This window comes from Rhinoraja longicauda, chromosome 12 (assembly GCF_053455715.1).
Source record: "Rhinoraja longicauda isolate Sanriku21f chromosome 12, sRhiLon1.1, whole genome shotgun sequence".
NCBI lineage: Eukaryota > Metazoa > Chordata > Chondrichthyes > Rajiformes > Arhynchobatidae > Rhinoraja > Rhinoraja longicauda.
Window position 1 is genome coordinate 8,820,430 of NC_135964.1, and position 21,095 is coordinate 8,841,524.

At 45.8% G+C, this 21,095-nt stretch overlaps 1 protein-coding gene across 1 annotated transcript; it reads left to right on the plus strand.

Annotated features, from left to right (window-relative positions):
* The first annotated feature begins 11,020 nt into the window (after positions 1 to 11,020).
* Positions 11,021 to 20,807, plus strand: tceanc (transcription elongation factor A N-terminal and central domain containing). Its single transcript, XM_078408640.1, has 2 exons — positions 11,021 to 11,145; positions 18,121 to 20,807. Exon 2 carries the CDS (start codon positions 18,125 to 18,127, stop codon positions 19,205 to 19,207), a length of 1,083 nt encoding a protein of 360 aa, XP_078264766.1. The 5' UTR covers positions 11,021 to 11,145; positions 18,121 to 18,124; the 3' UTR covers positions 19,208 to 20,807.
* Positions 20,808 to 21,095: the final 288 nt, after the last annotated feature.

Sequence of the window (21,095 nt, forward strand, 5' to 3'; positions counted from 1 at the left end):
TGTATTTTGTACAACATTTTGCAATAAATATTGCCCTTTATAGATAACAATCCTTTTCTGAGGTTTCTTTATAAATAGCATTTCACAGACCAAAGTCCCAAACTGTAGCTCTTCTACTCACTTAAGTTGGGAGGGCATTCTAAGCCAATCTGTTCAGTCAAAACTGGTCTATCTTCAGAAGGAAGGAGAAGGAAACGGATCTGTTGTGTAGGAACGAACTGCAGATGCTGGTTTAAACCGAAGATAGACACAAAATGCTGGAGTAACTCAGCATCTCTGGAGAGAAGGAATGGGTGACGTTAGAGGCCAAAATCTTTCTTCAAACTCATAAGACGGATAAGTTGTTGTTTAGTCTTGCTGAATGGTGCAACTAGATAGATGGTGGGATGGGGGGAAATTACCATTGTCATTAATGTATCTCCCTTGCATATGACGTGCACAGCCTAAAGTTGTAGATCAAGGGTAGACATCCAGGCCAGGGCAGCATCAGGTGCTGGGTGGATGGCCTTGATGCCACCAGGGAAAAGCCTCAGTGAGCCGTCATTCACGATGTGTGGGATGGTGTGGTCTGGATATCCGCAGTCACATGCAGGGCTGTCTGTCTGTCACCCCCCACTTGTGCAGGTGATGGGCTGTTCTTGCATGGAGGGTGCGGATCCTGTTCAGGGTCAGCCATTGCTTGCGATGGAGGTCAGATCCCGGTGGTTTCACTGTGGGGCCTGTGATGACCTCTCCATTGTTGGTGTTGGCATCTTTCCAGGCTCTGCACCACTCAGTCTTGTGGTCAGTCTTCCAGGGATTTGGCTGAAGACCAGAAGGGTGTGTGGGACTTCAGGCGCACGCTGGGCAGATTGTTCAAGTCAGCGTGGATGGGAAGGTCATTAATGTATAAACTGGTATCAATTGAGCCAATGAGCAAAACTGCGGCCAATGAATTTCATAAAGCCAAGTATGAAATCATCTACTTTGGATCCAAAATAATAAAAATGAATATTTTCTCAATAGTTTAGTTTAATTTCGTTTAGTTTATTATTGTCATGTGCATGAAGGTACGGTGAAAAGCCTTTGTTTGCGTGCTATCCAGTCAAGGAAAAGACTAAACATGAATGCAATTAAGCCGTAACTTAGCGGGCCAGGTGGCAACTCTGGAGGAATGGACTAGATGACATTTTGGGTCGAGCCCCATCTTCAGACAGGTACGGATCATTAGTAGTTATAAAGTGATGTGGAAGCAGTTGCCATTATTTCAAGCTTCAGAATATCTGTTCTAATGTACAATGCAAACAGACAGGCTGTTGTTCCTGCCTGCATTGGCCGAATGTAAAGCAATGGAGTATGTTAGTCGACACAAGGAACAGGTGATGTTGGAAGCTTGAGCAAAAAATACAAAGTGCTGGAGTAACTCAGCTGGTCAGACAGCATCTCAGGAGAACATGGATAGGCTACATTTCGGATCAGGACCCGACCTCAGATCAATTGTAGTAGGGGGAGAAACCTGGAGGAGCTGGTAGCTCTGGAATAGGGGATGTGAAATTGGTCGATATCAAAGCAGGAAACTTCAACTTAAGTTAATTCCCACCATTGTGATAGAGATGAAGGGAGTTTCCAGACCAGATGTACTTGGCAAACACATCAAAGGCATACCTGTATTTGCCTGTCTATCACTAATGGAGCATTTGAATACTCAATAGATTTAGCCTTCACAATATAACAGCACCTCATATTTCACTAGGGCAGCTTACAACCCAGCTGTATGGACATTGATTTCTCTAACTTCCCGTAACCCTTGCTTTCCCTCTCTCTCATTCCCTCCCCCACCCTAGTTCTCCGACCAGTTTCAGTGTCCCCCTGATTACATTTTTTAATGGTGTGCCTCGTTGTCACCTTCCCCCCAGCTAACAATGAAGCATTCCTTGATCGTCTGCTTTGATCTGTCATTTTCACACCTTACCCTTCCATATCTCTGTGTCTCCCTCTCCCCTGACTTTCAGTCTGAAGAAGAGTCTCGACCCGAAACGTCACCCATTCCTTCTCTCTGGAGTCTGCAGCGGGCCAGTCGGCAACATTGATTTATTCACAAAATGCTGGAGTAACTCAGCAGGTCAGGCAGCATCTCGGGAGAGAAGGAATGGGTGACATTTCGGGTCAAGACCCTTCTTCAGACCTTGACGGACAGCTCGCTCTGCTGGGAGGTCAACAAGGATCGGGCAGACCAAAGAGCATCTTTCACCGAGTTGATGACCTTCCAGCAGCACTCGATGTCAGTCTCCGAATGCGTCCCTGGGAAAATCCGTAGATCACAGAGTCCTCTGTGACGGAGCTGCTCGGAATAAATCATGCCAGGGACCCCTGCAAACCTCTCCAGACTCTCTTGGCAAATCCACACTCTGTGAAGAGGTGGGCCACCGCCTCCTCTCCATAGCAGCCGTCCCGAGGGCAGCGTGCGCTGGTAGTGAGGTTCCGGCGGTGCAGGAAGGATCTGACTGGGAGGGCTCCCCTCACCGCCAGCCAAGCTGGTCTTGGTGCTTGTTGGTGAGTTCTGGCGATGAGGCATTTTGCCAGGCAAGCTGGGCAGTCTGCTCTGGGAACCAGGCCACAGGATCCCCGCTGCAGACTGCAGGAGTACGTGCCGAGGGACGCACTGAAGCTCGGTGCAGCCAACGCCAAGGCCCTGTGGGGGAGGACCACAGTCTAGGGTCCTTCCGCTGCTGGACATGGGGGGCAGGGTGTGGTGAAGACGCCCCTCCAAATAAGGGATACTGTGTAAATGTCTGTAAATTTGGAAGTGAATGCCTGTATCGAATGTGTAACCTCCGGAAATGTCGGATGGGGTTGTTAAAAAAGATGTTTTGTAAATATTTATTACTTGAATAAAGTATTTTTTGATATAAAATTCCTTCTCTCCGGAGCTTCTGCCCGTCCCACTGAGTTACTCCAGCATTTTGTGTCTATCTTATGTGAAATTTTGGCAGTGTTCTCCGAAGGTCAAGATCCTGAAATACTGACTTCTAAATACTAAATACAAAACTATAAGTGAACTATTGAAAATCCAGAAATGACAGTTAATTATTCAACAGCTGTTCCTTGGAAATTTTGGGAAACAAAATAAAGCATTGTAATGCACAGGCTATTATTAACATGATATATACATCTTGTTAGATCTGATTTCAGATGCTAATAGACAATAGGTGCAGGAGTAGGCCATTCAGCCCTTCGAGCCAGCACCACCATTCAATGTGATCATGGCTGATCATTCTCAATCAGTACCCCGTTCCTGCCTTCTCCCCATACCCCCTGACTCCGCTATCCTTAAGAGCTCTATCTAGCTCTCTCTTGAATGCATTCAGAGAATTGGCCTCCACTGCCCTCTGAGGCAGAGAATTCCACAGATTTACAACTCACTGACTGAAAAAGTTTTTCCTCATCTCCGTTCTAAATGGCCTACCCCTTATTCTTAAACTGTGGCCCCTGGTTCTGGACTCCCCCAACATTGGGAACATGTTTCCTGCCTCTAACGTGTCCAACCCCTTAATAATCTTATACGTTTCGATAAGATCCCCTCTCATCCTTCTAAATCCCAGTGTATACAAGCCTAGTCGCTCCAGTCTTTCAGTCCGAATTTAACCGTTCGACATTAGAAATTAAAAAATGGATTTATTCAAATCTTGCTTCTTGTAAAACATGAGTAAAGGTGCATTAAGTCAGTTTAGGTCATGTTCGTGATCATTTCCATGTGAGTGTGCACCCAATCGGAAATGATGCTGGGCACTTCCTTGCGCAATTCCCGATGGCATGCCTGAGAATGTTTCAGCATCATTCACTAAAACTGTGCACGTTTCCTCACTTGACTAGCTAATTAATGTATTGCATCGTATGGGAGGCGCATTCCCAATCTCGTTGTACCCCTGTACAATGACAATAAAGATGTATTGTATTGTATTATCAACATAAATCGGGGCTTTCGATGTAACGTACAAACTTCAATGACCTCTCACACTCCAACTCGGAATATATCTTGCAACTTTATTGCATTTAGTCCACAAAAGACACACACCACCCTGGCAATTCTCTCATTTCACCCCTACCATTGGGAAGAAGATATAGGAGCCTGAAAACTGTACATCCAGGTTGAGGAACAGCTTCTTCCCTACAGCCATCAGGCTATTAAACACTGCAGCCTCCAAATAAGCAACCTACATAGACTTGTGGGGATTGCTTTTGTCTTTTTGCACTATCATTGAAGGAAGATGACAACGAGGCATACAATCAGTAAAATTAATCAGGACAATGAAACCAGTCAGAGAACTAGGGTGGGGGAGGGATGGAGATAGTGGGAATGCAAGGGTTATTTGAAGTTAGAGAAATCAACTGAAGAAGGGTCTCGACCTGAAACGTCACCCATTCCTGCATTCCAGAGATGCTGCCTGACCCGCTGAGTTACTCCAGCTTTTTGTGTCTATCTTCAATTTTCATACCGTTGGGTTGTAAGCTGCCCAAGCAAAATATGAGGTGCTGTTCCTCCAATTTGCACGGGGCCTCACTCTGACAGTGGAGGAGGCCCAGGACAGAAAGCTCAGTGTGGGAATGGGAGGGGGAGTTAAAGTGTTTAGCAACCAGGAGATCAGGAAGGCCTAGGCAGGTGTTCGGCAAAATGACCTGCGCTTGGTCTCGTCGATATATAGGAGTCCACACCTGGAACAGCGGACACAGTAGATGAGGTTCACATTTTCATTGTTGGAAAATACAAGATGAAGGCACATGCACAGAATGTGAGAACAGTTAAACACAGGTTTTTAGACGTAGCTTTAGCGGACAATTTACCTTTCTGAAGAAAGCACATTTATTCTTTCACTTTCACACATCATCATTACAACTCTCTCGAAATTCTGAATACTTGAGATTTTTTTGGTCGCTACAGCCGTTTCACAAATCTTGACAATTGTAATGCAGGTCATAAAATCAGAGCAGAAGAAAATTTGATCCACGTCCCCCTAGCAGTTAAACAATGACAGCTGTGAGAATTAGACTAAACCGTGAAAGTTTCTGTGATGCCTTGACTGGGTGTTTGCTATGTTTAGGATTTAGCGGTACACATGCCCTGGTGCCAAAATAGAGATGGTTGAAAGGCTCACGTTCCTAGGTGTAAATATCACCAGTAACTTGGCCTGGACACCAGTAACATATCGAAGCAATGGCCAAGAAAACACACCAGTGACTCTACTTCCTTAGAAGACTTAGGAAGTTCAGCACGTCCCAAACAACTCTGACGGACATTTACAGATGCACCAAAGGAAGCATTTTATCGGGATGCATCTCAGCTTGGTTTGGGACCAGCTCCATCCAAGACCACAAGGAATTGCAGCCCAGACCATCACACAAAACAACCTCCCTTCCACTGACTCTATCTACCCTTCACACTGCCACGGCAAGGCCAGCAGCATGATCAAGGACGAGTCTCACCCCGGACACTCCCTCTTCTCCCCTCTCCCATCAGGCAAAAGGAACAGAAGTGTGAAAACGCACACCTCCAGATTCAGGAACAGTTCCTTCCCAGCTGTAATCAGGCAACTGAACCATCCCATCACCAACTAGAGAGTAGTCCTAACCTACCATCTATAGAAACATAGAAAATAGGTGCAGGAGTAGGCCATTCGGCCCTTCGAGCCTGCACCGCCATTCAATATGATCATGGCTGATCATCCAGCTCAGCCTTCTCTCCATACCCCCTGATCCCTTTAGCCACAAGGGCCACATCTAACTCCCTCTTAAATATAGCCAATGAACTGGCCTCAACTACCTTCTGTGGCAGAGAATTCCACAGACTCACCACTCTGTGTGAAGAAATGTTTTCTCATCTCGGTCCTAAAAGACTTCCTCCTTATCCTTAGCTGGACCCCTGGTTCTGGACTTCGCCAACATCGGGAACAATCTTCCCACATTTAGCCTCTCCAACCCCTTAAGAATTTTATATGTTTCTATAAGATCCCCCCCTCAGTCTTCTAAATTCCAGCGAGTATAAGCCTAGTCTATCCAGTCTTTCTTCATATGAAAGTCCTGCCATCCCAGGGATCAATCTGGTGAACCTTCTCTGTACTCCCTCTAAGGCTAGAATGTCTTTCCTCAGATTAGGAGACCAAAACTGTACACAATACTCCAGGTGCGGTCTCACCAAGGCCCTGCACAACTGCAGCAGAACCTCCCTGCTCCTATACTCAAATCCTCTTGCTATGAATGCTAACATAACATACCGCTTTCTTCACTGCCTACTGCACCTGCACGCTTGCTTTCAATGACTGGTGCACCATGACACCCAGGTCACGTTGCATCTCCCCTTTTCCTAATTGGCCACCATTCAAGTAATACTCTGCTTTCCTGTTCTTGCTGCCAAAGTGGATAACCTCACATTTATCCACATTATATTGCATCTGCCATGCATTTGCCCACTCGCCTAATCTATCCAAGTCACTCTGCAGCCTCCTAGCATCCTCCTCGCAGCTAACACTGCCACCCAGCTTCGTGTCATCCGCAAACTTAGAGATGTTGCATTCAATTCCCTCGTCCAAATCATTAATATATATTGTAAATAACTGGGGTCCGAGCACTGAGCCTTGCGGTACCCCACTGGTCACTGCCTGCCATTCCGAAAAGGACCCGTTTATTCCTACTCTTTGCTTCCTGTCCGCCAACCAATTGTCTATCCACCTCAACACTGAACCCCCAATACCGTGTGCTTTAAGTTTGTAGCCCAATCTCCTATGTGGGACCTTGTCGAAGGCCTTCTGAAAGTCCAGATATAACACATCGACTGGTTCTCCCTTATCCACTCTACTAGTTACATCCTCGAAAAATTCTATAAGATTCGTCAGACATGATTTGCCTTTCATAAATCCATGCTGACTTTGTCCGATGATTTCACCACTTTCCAAATGTGATGCTATCCTGAACATGATTCGCTTCATTCCTGCAGCTGTTCACTGTGGATGGCTTGCTTATGATTATGTATAGTTTTTCCGCTGACAGGATAGCATGAAACAAAAAAAGCTTTTCATTGGGCCTCGGTGCACGTGACAATAAACTAAATTAAACAAAACTAAACTAGAAACTAAGCACAGAAATTAAACAAAACTAAACTAAACTAGAAACTAAGCACAGAAAGAGGCCCTTCAGCCCACTGAGTCTGAGCCGATTTCAAGGGTGCATTTACATAAATCCTGAACTAATCCAATCGACTCTCACCACATTCCTCTCAATTTCCCCCCAGACTCTATCACTCATCTACACACTTGTGGCAATTTACAGTGGCCAATTAATCTACCAGCCAGAGTGTCTCAGGGATGTGGGAGGAACTCAGAGCACCAGATGAAATCCGCACAGGAAGAGCATGCAAACTCCACACAGACAGTACCAGACATTAGAGTTGACTCAGGTTTGCAGGAGCTGTAAAGCAGCAATTATGCAGGCTGTGCCACCCATAAGGAACTGTTTAAGCTAAGACCCCATTGATATCGCACGGATATGGATATTCCACCATGGAAACAGGCCCATCGGCCCACCGAGTCTGTCGACCATTGATCACCCTTTCACGCTAGTTCTATGTTATCCCACTTATTCATCCACTCCTGGCCACACTAGGGACAATTTAAAGAGGCCAATTAACCCACAAACCCACACATCTTTGGGTTGTGGGAGGAAAAGAGCACCTGAAAGAAACCCACGATTCTGCTGTGTATATCATCATCATATCATATATATACAGCCGGAAACAGGCCTTTTCGGCCCACCAAGTCCGTGCCGTCCAGCGATCCCCGTACTGTTGATATTGATATCAACAATATCAATATGTTGATATTGATCAACATTATTTTCATTTGAACCTGGTACCAGCTTGGCTTATTTTTGAAGTCTTCCGTGCTATCCGTTCAGTCAACATAAAGTTATAGTCATACAGCATGGAAACAGGCCCTTCGGTCCAACTTGCTCATGCTGGCATGATGCACCATCTACACTATGTCACCTGCCCATGTTTGGCCCATATCCCTCTAAGCCTTTCCTATTCATGTACCTGTCCAAATGCCTTTTAAATGTTGTTGTATTACCTGTCTCAACTAACTCCTAGGCATCTCATTCCATACACTCAACACGCTCTGTATGAAAATGTTGTCTCTCAGGTTCCTATTAAATCCTTCCCCTCATCTTAAACTTATGTCCCTTGGTTCTTAATTTCCCTATTCTGGATTTTAAAACTGCGCATTTACCGTATATATTCCCCTCATGATATTATACACATCTATAAGATCACCCCTCATCCTCATGCACTGCAAGGAATAAAGTCCTAGCCGTCGCAACCTCTCCCTATAGCTCAGGCCATCAGTCTTGACAATTTTAGATCTTTAGATTTAGATTCTACAGCGCGGAAACAGGCCCTTTCGGCCCACCAAGTCCACGCCGCCCAGCGATCCCCGCACATTAACACTATCCTACACACACTAGGGACAATTTTTACATTTACCCAGTCAATTAACCTACATACCTGTACGTCTTTGGAGTGTGGGAGGAAACCGAAGATCTCGGAGAAAACCCACGCAGGTCACGGGGAGAACGTACAAACTCCGTACAGACGGCGCCCGTAGTCAGGATCGAACCTGAGTCTCCGGCGCTGCATTCGCTGTAAGGCAGCAACTCTACCGCTGCGCCACCGTGCCACCCTATATCATTGTGAATCTTCCCTGCAATCTTTCCAACTTAACAACATCCTTCCTAGAGCAGAGTGACCAAAACCGCAGTTAGAGAAATCAATATTCATACCTTGCAACCCAGCGGAATGAATATTGATTTCTCCAACTTCAAGTACCCCTTGGTTTACCTCTCTCTCTCTGTCCCTCTGTCCCTCCCCCACCCTCACATCACACTCCTGCTGTTCTCCGACTAGTTTCACTGTCCTGATTAATTTTACCGTTTGTGTGCCTCATTGTCAGCTTCCCCACGGCCAACAATGGGCGGCACGGTGGCGCAGCGGTAGAGTTGCTGCCTTACAGCGAATGCAGCGCCGGAGACTCAGGTTCGATCCTGACTACGGGCGCCGTCTGTACAGAGTTTGTACGTTCTCCCCGTGACCTGCGTGGGCTTTCTCCGAGATCTTCGGTTTCCTCCCACACTCCAAAGACGTACAGGTATGTAGGTTAATTGACTGGGTAAATGTTTAAAAAAATTGTCCCTAGTGTGTGTAGGATAGTGTTAATGTGCAGGGATCGCTGGGCGGCGCGGACCCGGTGGGCCGATGGGCCTGTTTCAGCGCTGTATCTCTAAATCTAAAAAAAATGTAAAATCTAATGAACCATTCTACATTTCCTTGATCAGCATCTGCATTGATCTGTCGTTTTCACACCTGACATTCTCTTTGTACCCATCCATATCTCCAGTTTCCCTCTCCCATGACTCTGTCTGTTCCTGTGTAGTTAGTTCTTCCCGGATGCCATGTGATTTAACTTTCCAGAGAGCTTGCCGTGCAGAACCGTATCCAAGGCCTTGCTGAAGTCCTTGTAGTCATCTGTGACCTTGCCCTCAACTTTCTTTGTTGTTTCTTCAAAAAACTCAGTCAAATTCGAAAAACATAATCTGCCATGTCTCACGTTGACTATCCCTAATCAGCTTCTTTCTATTCAAATGCACATATATCTTATCCCTCAGAATCCTCTGCAGTACCTCACCTATCTTGGTTGTTTGATACACTTGAAGTTCCCAGAGGTTTCCTTAAACCAGCACCTGCAGTTTCTTGTCTCTGGTTTGCACGCCTGAGTGCAGGGATTAGTTTGCACTGCCTCTAGTTTACACTACCTGGGCTACAGAATCTAGTTTTCACTGGCACCAGCTTGTATCCCCTTGGTACAGGATCGAGTTTGCACACAGTAGTTTGCAATCCCTGGCTATAAAGTCTCGTTTGCTCTAATTCGATGAGGAGCCTAGTTTGCACTGACTACAGTTAGACTCTATTCCTTGAGAGTTGCTGCCAGGCCTGCTGAGTTACTCTAGCACCGGTGTTTTATTTATATATCAGTGCAGTTCCTTGTCCCTCTGTCTCTAGTGTGCACTGATGCTACTTTGCACTCCTAGGTGCAAGACATAGTTTACATTCCCTGGATGTCTGTCAGTTGGAATTTTAATCTGACTCTAGTTTGCACTCGCTGGGTACAGGGTTTAGTTTGCATTGTCTCTTGTTCACACCCCTGGATGCTGTGTCTCATTTGCACTGGAACTACTTTGCAGTTCATTTGTGCAAGGCCCAATTTTCACCGTCTCTAGTTTATACTCCCTGGATGCCGGATCTAGTTTGCACTGACACTAGTTTACACTTCCTACCTGCAGGATTTAGTTTTCAATGACTCCAGTTTGCACTCCCAGGGTGAAGGATTGAATTTGCATTGATTCTGTTTTGCAATCCTCAAGTGCAGGGTCTCACAGAATCGAGTTTGCATTGACTCCAATTTGCACTCCTTCGGTGAAGACTCTCGTTTGCACTGTTGCCAGTTTGCACTCATTGGGTGCTGGGGTCCAGTATGTCCTCACTCCAGTTTGCACTGACGCACGTGTACCAGTTTGTACTCCTTAGTTGCAAGACCTAGTTTACAGTCTCCAGCTAGTACCGACTGGGTGCATGGTGTCGTTTGCAGTGCGTGGATGCAGGGTGTAGTTTGCAGTGCGTGGGTGCAGGGTCCAGCTTACAGTGTCTCCAGTTTGCAGTGTGTGGGTGCAGGGTCCAGGTTGCAGTGCGTGGGTGCAGGGTGCAGCCTGCAGAGTCTCCAGGTTGCAGTGCATGGGTGCAGGGTCCAGGTTGCAGTGCGTGGGTGCAGGGTCCAGGTTGCAGTGCGTGGGTGCAGGGTGCAGCTTGCAGAGTCTCCAGGGTGCAGTGCAGGGTGCAGCTTGCAGAGTCTCCAGGTTGCAGTGCGTGGGTGTGGGTGCAGCCTGCAGTGTAGGGTGCTGTAACGTGAGCAGCTGAAGGCTGTGCTGCCCTCTGCCGTGAGGATGCGGTCACTGTAGCGGTGATGGCGCTTTGCGCGCGCGGGCGGACGCTCGCCAGTGGCGGTGAGGCCGACGGCGACTCTCTCTCACTGTTCGCACCGGTCCGTGTGTGGGAGGCGGCCGATGCGGGTAGGGCCATTGCAGGAGCCCCGTCCACTGCTCCCTTCCCCGTGTCTATCACCCCCCGGCTCTGTCGCCCCCCCCCCGGCTCTGTCGCTTGTGTTGCTGCCCGCGGCGACGCCACTGATCCCGGGCCGGGCCGGGCCGGGCCTAGCCGCCACAACACACACAAACATGGCGGCATCTGTGGAGAGGAGGAGTGGGGGGGGGGGGGCAGACCCTTCCTCACACTGAGTCAGGGGCGGGCGGGGGGGGGGGGACACGGGTCAATGTTCGGGCCGCTGGGCCGCTGGGAATGTGAGGCGCCGGCCCTCCAGTGTGCGCTGGGCCTCACTCTGGCAGTGGAGGAGGCCCATGGAGGAGGAGGCCCATGGAGGAGGCCCATGGAGGAGGCCCATGGAGGAGGCCCATGGAGGAGGCCCATGGAGGAGGCCCATGGAGGAGGCCCATGGAGGAGGCCCATGGACAGGGAGGGCAGTGTGGGAGTGGGAGGGGAGGTTGGGGGGAGGGGTAGGTGGGGGAGGTGAAGTGTTTGGAGGTCAGGTAGGCTGGGGTAGACTGAGTGGAGGTGTTGACCCTGTGAGCGGTTTGTGTGTCACCCTGGACAGTCAGCGGCATCTCATCTGCAGCATGGCATGGGAGGGACAGCAGAACAACTGGTTGTCTTCACAAAATGCTGGAAGGGTCTCGACCCGAAACGTCACCCATTCCTTCTCTCCTGAGATGCTGCCTGACCTGCTGAGTTACTCCAGCATTTTGTGAATAAATACCGTCGATTTGTACCAGCATCTGCAGTTATTTTCTTATACAACTGGTTGTCTTCGGTCAGTGTGTGGGAAAGAATTGCAGATGCTGGTTTAAACCAAAGGTCGACACAAAATGCTGGAGTAATCAGTCTGGAGAAGGGTCTCGACCCGAAACGTCACCCATTCCTTCTCACCGGAGATGCTGCCTGACCCGCTGAGTTACTCCAGCTTTTTGTGTCTACCTTTGGTCAGAAACATAGAAAACAGGTGCAGGAGGAGGCCATTTGGCCCTTCGAGCCAGCACCGCCATTCATTGTGATCATGACTGATCATCCACAATCAGTAACCCGTGCCTGCCTTCGCCCCATATCCCTTGATTCCACTACCCCTTAGAGCTCTATCTAACTCTCTCTTAAATTCATTCAGAGAATTGGCCTCTACTGCCTTCTGTGGCAGAGAATTCCACAAATTCACAACTCTGGGTGAAAAAGTTCCTTCTCACCTCAGCGGGATCAAAGGTGGGAACCTATTCTTGTTCTGTCTGCAAGAGAGTGGAAGGGACAGCAGAACTGCACAACACAGAGAGACACAGGGGAGGAGGGATCCATATATAATCGCAGGGCAGAAAACAAGTTTATTTAGTTTAGTTTAGAAGTACAGCATGGAAGCAGGCCCTTTGGCCCACCTAGTCCATGCCGACCAGCAATCCCCACACATTATCACTATCCTACACACACTAGGGCCAATTTACACTTATTCCAAGCCAATTAACTTACAAGCCTGTACGTCTTTGGAGTGTGGGAGGAAACAGGAGCACCCGGAGAAAACCCATGCTTTCACGGGGAGAACGTATCGTACAGCCAGCACCAGAACCCGGGTCTCTGGCACTGTGAGGCAGCAACTCTAGTGCTGTGCCGCCGTGCTGCCCAAGCTTTTGGATATGGCTATCTGTATACTAAAACTCTCGTTTGTTTGCTTGTTTGTGACTCAAAAACGGTACACTATAGCGCGACAATTTTAGTCCCACCTTACTCACCGTCGTCCCTTTAGTGCTAATGGAAGAAGTTTCATTGAAATCGGTGTCTGTTTTTAAAGTTATTCACATTTTAAAGTTTAAATCTATCTCCTAGGGAGGGGGTGGAGGGAGGGGAGGGGGTGGAGGGAGGGGCGGGGAGGGGAGGGAGGGAAGGGGGTGGAGGAGCGGAGGAGGAGGATAAGGGGGGTTGAGGGGATGGAGTGGGGGGAGGGGAGGGGGGTGGAGGATAAGGGGGGTTGAGGGGATGGAGTGGTGGGAGGGGAGGGGGATGGAGTGGGGGGAGGGGGAAGGGAGTGGAGGAGGGGGTGGAGAGAGGGAGGGGGTGGAGGATAAGGGGGGGGTGAGGGGGATGGAGTGGGGGGAGGGGATGGGGAGGTGGAAGGGGGTAGAGAGGGTGCTGCACCAATGCAGGAGAGGTTTGGGCCCAACGGGTCCACTTGGTCTAGTTTGTTTTAGAATCAACGGAGTTTAGGATTGATTCTGAGAGGAATCTGCACACTAAATGGTAGTTCACTTTGATTGCTTTCACAACCGGAAAGTGGATTAGAGATGTTGGTTGGAAGCATCACATGATTAATTCCATCTTTTTTGGTGTTATGATCCTGATAGTTCTGAAGCTGGCGGCCAGCAGCCACGAGGCAATAAAAAAAAAGCATTGTTCAGAAGATCAGCTACTTTGGTTGCCTTCTGGGACATTGTCTTCAAATAGACTTGTCCTTGTGGATGCAGTCATACAAGACATTGAGGGAGTTCATCTGCACAATGCTGCTTTGTTTCACCCATCACCCTGGATCTGTGAATGATTAATGTTAGTTATAGTTTGATGAAAGGAACATAAAGATCTGAACACACATGCTAAACATTTTAAATGCAGTATTTCCCATAGGTCCGGGCTGTGCTTATTTCACTTTCTTTGCTTTCTGCAGTCCTTTTCGGTCAGATTTCTTTCTAATTGAGGGGTAGTTCTAGACTGTCCCACTCTTCAACTCATCTGGTCAGCCATTCAGCTAATAAACACCACAACCTCAAAATAAGTTCTGAACTACATAGACTATCATTGTCATTAATATACTATTATTGTTTGTTTTTTATGTGTACATGTGTGTGCATATACATGTGCATGTATGTGTATATATGTATGTATATACTGTATAATATATGTGGATATGTGAGTGTATATATACACACACACTTAACTTTTTTTCTCGTTTATTATATCATTTACAGTGCACTATGTTTACATATTCTGTTGTGCTGCAGCAAGTAAGAATTTCATTGTTCTATCTGTGACATATGACAATAAAACAATCTTGTCTTGATTACTGGTGGCACGGAGGAAGCCAAGTCTAATCCTAGCCGTGGTTGACTTTCATTACTGTTCAGCAGTTTGGAGTGAAGCACTCACTAATGCTTCTTCCCTGGAATGGGTTACTGAGCACATGGTCAGCTATTGTATCACTGATCAAACATTCGGGAAGTTTCGGGTTCAAGTCCCATTCCACAGGCATGAGCACAAAATCTGAAATTGTAAGAGTCCTCACCGAAGGACTGCCGCACTTTCAGCAACATTGCCTTCTGAATGAGGTGCTCAAACAATGCCTTGAACTCCAGTGGACATAGGTCCTCTGGCATTATTTTGAAGTAAAGGAAGTTTGTCATAATTCCCCACACTTTGTTTATCTCACAAACATCGTAAAATCGCTTTCGCTGGGGTAGTTTACAACCCAGCGGTATAAATATTGATTTCTCTAACTTCAAGGAACTCTTGCATCCCCTTTCTCTCCGTCCCTCTCCCACCCAAGTTGTACTAGTTTCAAAGTCATCTTGTTGAGTCTCATTGTCTGTAACTCGTTTTCACCTAGCCCACAGCTAGCCCAATAGCCTGTTTCCTTTGTCATCGTTTCTTTTTTGCATATCTTTCAATCGTTTGTTCTATATCTCTAGACATCACCGTCTATGTCCCTCGTTTCCCTCTCCCCTGCGTTTCAGTCTGAAGACATGACTCAACCCGAAATGTCATCTATTCCTTCTCTCCAGAGATGCTGCTGACCCGCCGAGTTACTCCAGCTATTTGGGTCTATTAGAGGAATGGAGTTCTGACAGATGCAGTGGGGACTGAGTGAAGCTACAAAGTAAGGGGTGGACAAACCTGGAAAGAAATTAAACTAGAAGGTGATCGTATTAAATGGAAAACAGTGGAGCAGAGTGGAAGAGCATGAACAGCGTGACAAGGTGGAAGTTGATGTAAAGAAGAGTTGGGGATCAGAAATTTAAGTAAAAAAGAACACAGGTCTCGACCCAAAACGTCACCCATTCCTTTTTTCCAGAGATGCTGACTGTCCCGCTGAGTTACTCCAGCATGTTGTGTCTATCTACAGGTTATGATGAGTCTGCTTCAACCTGGCAGTAGGCAAACAAAGAGTGGCAAGGGTTTGTATTCTGGCCACTTGCTCACCTCAGATTTACATTTGTCACCTTGGTAGCCATACCGATAGGTCTGATCTTCTCTCCTTATGCCCCAAAGCCTCGTATTCTCTCTCCCTTTCTTAATACATCATTACCACTTTGATTAAAAAATGGTCAACCAAATAAGTTATTTGGTAGCTTGGTGTGAAATCTTAGTTGATAATCACTTCTGCAAAATAGTCAGTAATACAAATGTCGGTTACGGTTGTGGCTTAGACTGTAGATAGCCAAAATTGTTCATTCAAAACCGGATATCAAGCAAGAAGATAGACACACAATGCTGGAGTAACTCAGCGGGACTGGCAGCATTTCCGGAGAGAAGGAATGGGTGACATTTCGGCAGCATTTCCGGAGAGAAGGAATGGGAGACCCTTCTTCAGACTGAGAGTCGGGCGAGGGAAACTGGAGATAATGGAAGGGCAAGGATACCAAACAATCTCTAAACACAGAATCAAGGAAGGAGGAGTGAGAAGTGGTAGAGAAATGATGCTGAGTGTTGGCAGCCTGAATGTGAATATTGACTCCTTCCTTAACCATGATAAGGTCATAAGTCAAAGAAGCAGAATTAGGCCATTCAGCCCATCACTACTCCGCCATTCAATCATGGCTGATCTATCTCTCCCTCCTAACCCCATTTTCCTGCCTTCTCCCCCATGACCCTGACACCTGATCAAGAATCTATCAATCTCTGACTTAAAAGTATCCATTGACTTGGCCTCCACAGCTTTCTGTGGAAAAGAATTCCACAGATTCACCACCCTCTGACTAAAGAAATTCCTTCTCATCTCCCTCCTAAAGGAACATCCTTTAATTCTGAGGCTATGACCTTTAGACCTAGTCTCTCCCACTAGTGGAAACATCCTCTCCACACCCACTCTATCCAAGCCTTTCATGATATTCTCATGGGGCTGCACTGGATGTGAAAAAAGGGGAGGCCAATTATAGATGCTCGAGAAACCTGAGAAAACATTATAAAATATTGTAAAGCATCCATTGATTTTTAATCTTTCATTTTCCCCCATGTATAGAATCGCTGCCAGGTTTACAATGTTAATTGAGAACTGTCATAAGTTCTTGTATTCGAGGAAGTGGTTGAAATTTTCCATTCATTAATAATGCATTTGACTAAAATCTCCAAATAAAATTTTTTGGACTATCGAACAAGATAAACATTGTTTCAGCTTTCTGTCATATCTGTTTTTGGGTTCGTTTTTTATTATGGAATAACAGTTCCACATGCTCAACAGCCTCTTTAATTTTTTATCTCTTAATATGTAGTGACATTTTTTCTCCACGTGACAGTACTTCCAAATGACCCAGGTAACATCAAACACTTGACAGCTACTTTTAATGACTCACTATGAGGATATTAATTCTCATATTAATATTAATCAATAAAAGCTGTAAAGCCTTATTTTATGACAGACACAAAAAGCTAGAGATCAGACAGCATCTCTGGAGAAAGGGAATAGGTGATGTTTCGGGTTGAGACCCTTCTTCAGACTGAGAGTCGGGGGAAAGGGAAATGAGAGATACAGACGATGATATAGAGAGATATAGAAGAAATGAATGAAAGATATGCAAAAAAGTAATGATGATAAAGGAAACACGCCATTTTTAGTTGCGGTCTAGCTGACAGACAATGAGACTCACAAGACGACTTTAAACCAGGCTCGTCATATTGTGTTAATAGGAATTAATTCAGCACTTTAGGAATCACTTCCTGTCATCTTTGACCATTATTTGTACATTCAGAAAGCTGTTAGGGACCCTTCTTTGATTTTGATCATTCATGCTCCTTTCATTTCACTTTTTGAGTTGCTGTCTTGATTTTTCTCCAATCCCTTTTAATGTTGGCCCAAAAATGCTGGAAAATTAACAGTGAGTTCACATCGCATGCTGTTATTGATAAAAAGGAAAACAGTTTGTGTTGAAGAATAGTAATGCACTGAATGGCAAGTTGCCACAAACGGTTCGATGATTTCCTCCACTCTTAGATTTCATAAACAGGAGCTTGCCAGCTACCTCCCCTTGATTGTTAACATGCAAACAAACTAAACTCCATCCTCAAGTTAGCGCTGTTATTTCATGGTGCAAGACCCCATTCATGAGATGAATTGCAATCTTGGCACGGACTTTGGAGTTGCAAAAGAGAACAGTTTCACTTCCTATGCCAGTAACATTTTAAGCGTTTCTTATGTTTTGCTCCCCATCTATGGCCTCCATCTCTTCATCGAATCTTTCCTTCCATCTTTCTGTATCCTTGGTGCAAAATCACTCTATTCCCTTTATCATCATTCGCTCTTTGTCTTTAAGGCGATACACTTGCTCCATCATTGATTTTGCTCCTGTTTACTCAATGTGCATAATCAACTTCCATTTTCAGCAATCTGCAAAATATAAATGAGGGCGAGGAAGAAATTCAAACCTGTGCCATATCATGGTCCAGTCATTTTTTTTTTAAAGTTCCCTTTAGTCTTTTCATGTTGGCAATATGTCTTACATATGGGGAAGAAAGGAGGAGGTGTTTGAGAGACAAAGCAGTGTTTATTTTAGTTTGTGCATTCACATGGTAAATATTCAAACCTTATGTTGCTTATTGTATGCAATGACTGTCCTCGCGATACAAGCAGGAGCGGGCCGTACAATCCCTCACGCTTGTTTCACCATTCAGTAAGATCATGACCTTCACTCCTAAGTATAAATAATAATGTCTGCGTATTTGATATTTGACAGTGCAATGAATAGCCTGAAGGAGATGACCCACCGTGCGCACCAGATTGAGAAACTTATTTCAGGAAATAATATCCAGGACATAAAGTGCCTCCTGGATGGCATGGAGGACATTCAAGTCACCCCTGAAGTTCTCCAGGAGACTGACTTGGTTAAAGCGGTATACAGAGTCCTAAAGACTTGCCCAGACGCTGGTATCAGGGGGAAGGCACGGAGACTATTGTCTGCATGGAAAAAGTTGTACAAGAGATCGAATCTCCAGGGAAAATGTCCGGAAGACAAAGCCTGTGATGGTACGGAAAAGACGGAGCCGTCAAATGAAATGGGTCAAGGAAAAGTCAAACTTGAACATGAGACTAGTGAAACTGATTCTGCCTGTCGAAACCCCACACAACAAACTCAAATAACAACAGGAACTGATGTTATCCGCAATCTCCTCACAAATGAAAAAGCTCATGACGTAAAGGTTCCTGTAACAGAAGAAGGTTTTGTAGGAATTGAGCAGGATGCAGCACCTAAACAGCTGTGTATATCAGGTGTCGATGCAGTGCGGACTAAATGTGTAGCCCTCCTCTTCCAAGCTTTAATTGGTTCAGAGCCAGTTGATGGGACGCAGGTTGGAATATGGCAGGGAATTGCCGAAGAAATTGAACAATCCATATATGCAATTCACTTGAAAAATACCAAAAAATACAAAGCTTGCATTCGGAGCAGGATTTCAAATTTAAAGGACCCTAAAAATCCGCATTTAAGACAGAGAATACAGTTAGGAGAAATAACTCCACAGATGTTTGCGGAGATGTCAGTGATGGACATGGCAAGTGAGGAGTTGAAACACCTGAGAGCGTTCTACACCACATCTGGGCTTCAGAACCATCAGCTGCCTCAATGTTCAGAAGGAATCAAGACAAGCAAACTCAGATGCAGACGGTGTGAAAAATTTAACTGTACTGTGACAGCAATTGCCAGAGGCACACTGTTTATTCCAGCTTGGGTGCGAAGCGGAAACCCCGACGAACAGATGGTGACTTTTATAATTTGCAATGAGTGTGGAGAACAATGGTATAACAGTGGCTGGATTTCAGTTTAGATTTGCCAAAGGATCACAAAGGAAATTTGTGTGAAGAAAACATGGTAACATAGAATATATGTGCAGAAGTAGGCTATTCGGCCCCTTCGAGCTATTCAATATGATCACGGCTGATCATCCAAAATCAGTACCCCGTTCCTGCTTTCTCCCCATGCCCCTTGATTCCGTTAGCCCGAAGAGCCATATCTAACTCTCTCGAGAAGAGCCACAACCCAACCCTTTCCTTCTCTCTTGAGATGCTGCCTGTCCCGCCGAGTTACTCCAGCATGTTGTGTCCATCTTCAGTGTAAGCCAGCATCTGCAATCCCTTCCTACAGAAAGGAAATTTGTTTAATTTATCATTTCCTGCCCCACAAATAGTGGCAATGGTATCTTTGCCTTCGCTTGGATTCGAATAAGGAAATAGAATATTAATAATAAAACTAACAAATAAAATCATGATCTTAGAAAATACTTGGGAGGTGATTGTTGTGTGTGTTGTTCTTTTGCATCATTTTGGTACCTTACCAACTACAGAACTGTCTTGGCCTGAACCCTCTGTACAAAACCATTGGCGTTTACCTCCATAACTGGGTGTTCAGGACTCCCTTACAAACTCATGTCTTAAACTTCCACATAACTAAGGGGGGATTTCCGAATTGTGCTTCTACATCATGGTGCATCACAGCTTGGTTTGGGACCAGCACCATCCAAGAAATTGCAGCGAATTGTGGACGCAGCCCAGACCATCACATAAACCAACCTCCCTTCTATTGACTCCATTTATACCTCACGCTGCCTCGGCAAGGCCAGCAGCATAATCAAGGACCAGTCGCACCCCGGCCACTCCTCCCCTCTCCCATCAGGCAAAAGGTATAAAAATGTGATCTATACACTGTAAATGGATCGATAGTAATCATGTGTTGTCTTTCTGCTGACTGGTTTGCACGTAACAAAAGCTTTTCACTGCCGTGACAATACTAAACTAAAGTAAACATTTGCTCTTATGAAATCCAGTGGTGGATTCCAATCTTTCTAGCATCGCTGCTGTGTATCTGACAGACAGTAATACAAAAATGTTCATTTAAATGAAGAGGGTTGCAAGGTGGAAGAGTAGGAGTGAAATAAAATATCATTTGATTCAACTGAATTCATTTAATAGTTTCTAGTACTCTGGGGATTTTTATTAAACTTTTAATAATTTTAAACTTTTTCACTTGAGCGCAGGAGGGTGAGGAGTGATCTTGTAGATCACTCCTAGATCTCTCAAATCATGAGAGGAATAGATCAAGTAGATGCACAGAGTCTCTTGCCCAGAGTAGGGGAATCGAGGACCAGAGGACATAGGTTTAAGGTGAAGGGGAAAAAATTTAATAGGAGTCCGAGGGGTAATTTTTTCACACAAAGGGTGGTGGGTGTATGGAACGAGCTGCCAGATGAGGTAGTTGAGGCAGGGACTGTCGCAATGTTTAAGTAACAGACAGGTACATTGATAGGACAGTTTTGGAGGGATATGGACCAAACACAGGTAGGTGGGACTATAGATGGGACATGTTGGGCAGTGTGCGAAAGTTGGGCCTGTTACCATACTGTATCACTCTATGACATGTTTAATTACTAGTAGATATTAAATGTTTGTGGTTGTCAGATATTTGTAATGATTCAAATTATTTTGCTGCTTTGACATTGCTTCAGCTTGAGGAGCCTGTTTCATCTGATCCTGTGGCATTTCATTGCTGATTTATGATTACAGCACATGGGCGGCATGGTGACACAGGGGTAGAGCTACTGCTTTACAGGCCAGAGACCCAGGTTGGATCCTGCCTATGGGTGCTCCTGTGACTTGACTATAGGTGCTCCGGTTTTCTCCGAGATCTTTGGTTTCCTCCCACATTCCAAAGATGTACAG

Bases quoted from the DNA above. Each gene is read 5' to 3' on its own strand.
- tceanc (XM_078408640.1), top strand. From the start codon at position 18,125: ATGAATAGCCTGAAGGAGATGACCCACCGTGCGCACCAGATTGAGAAA.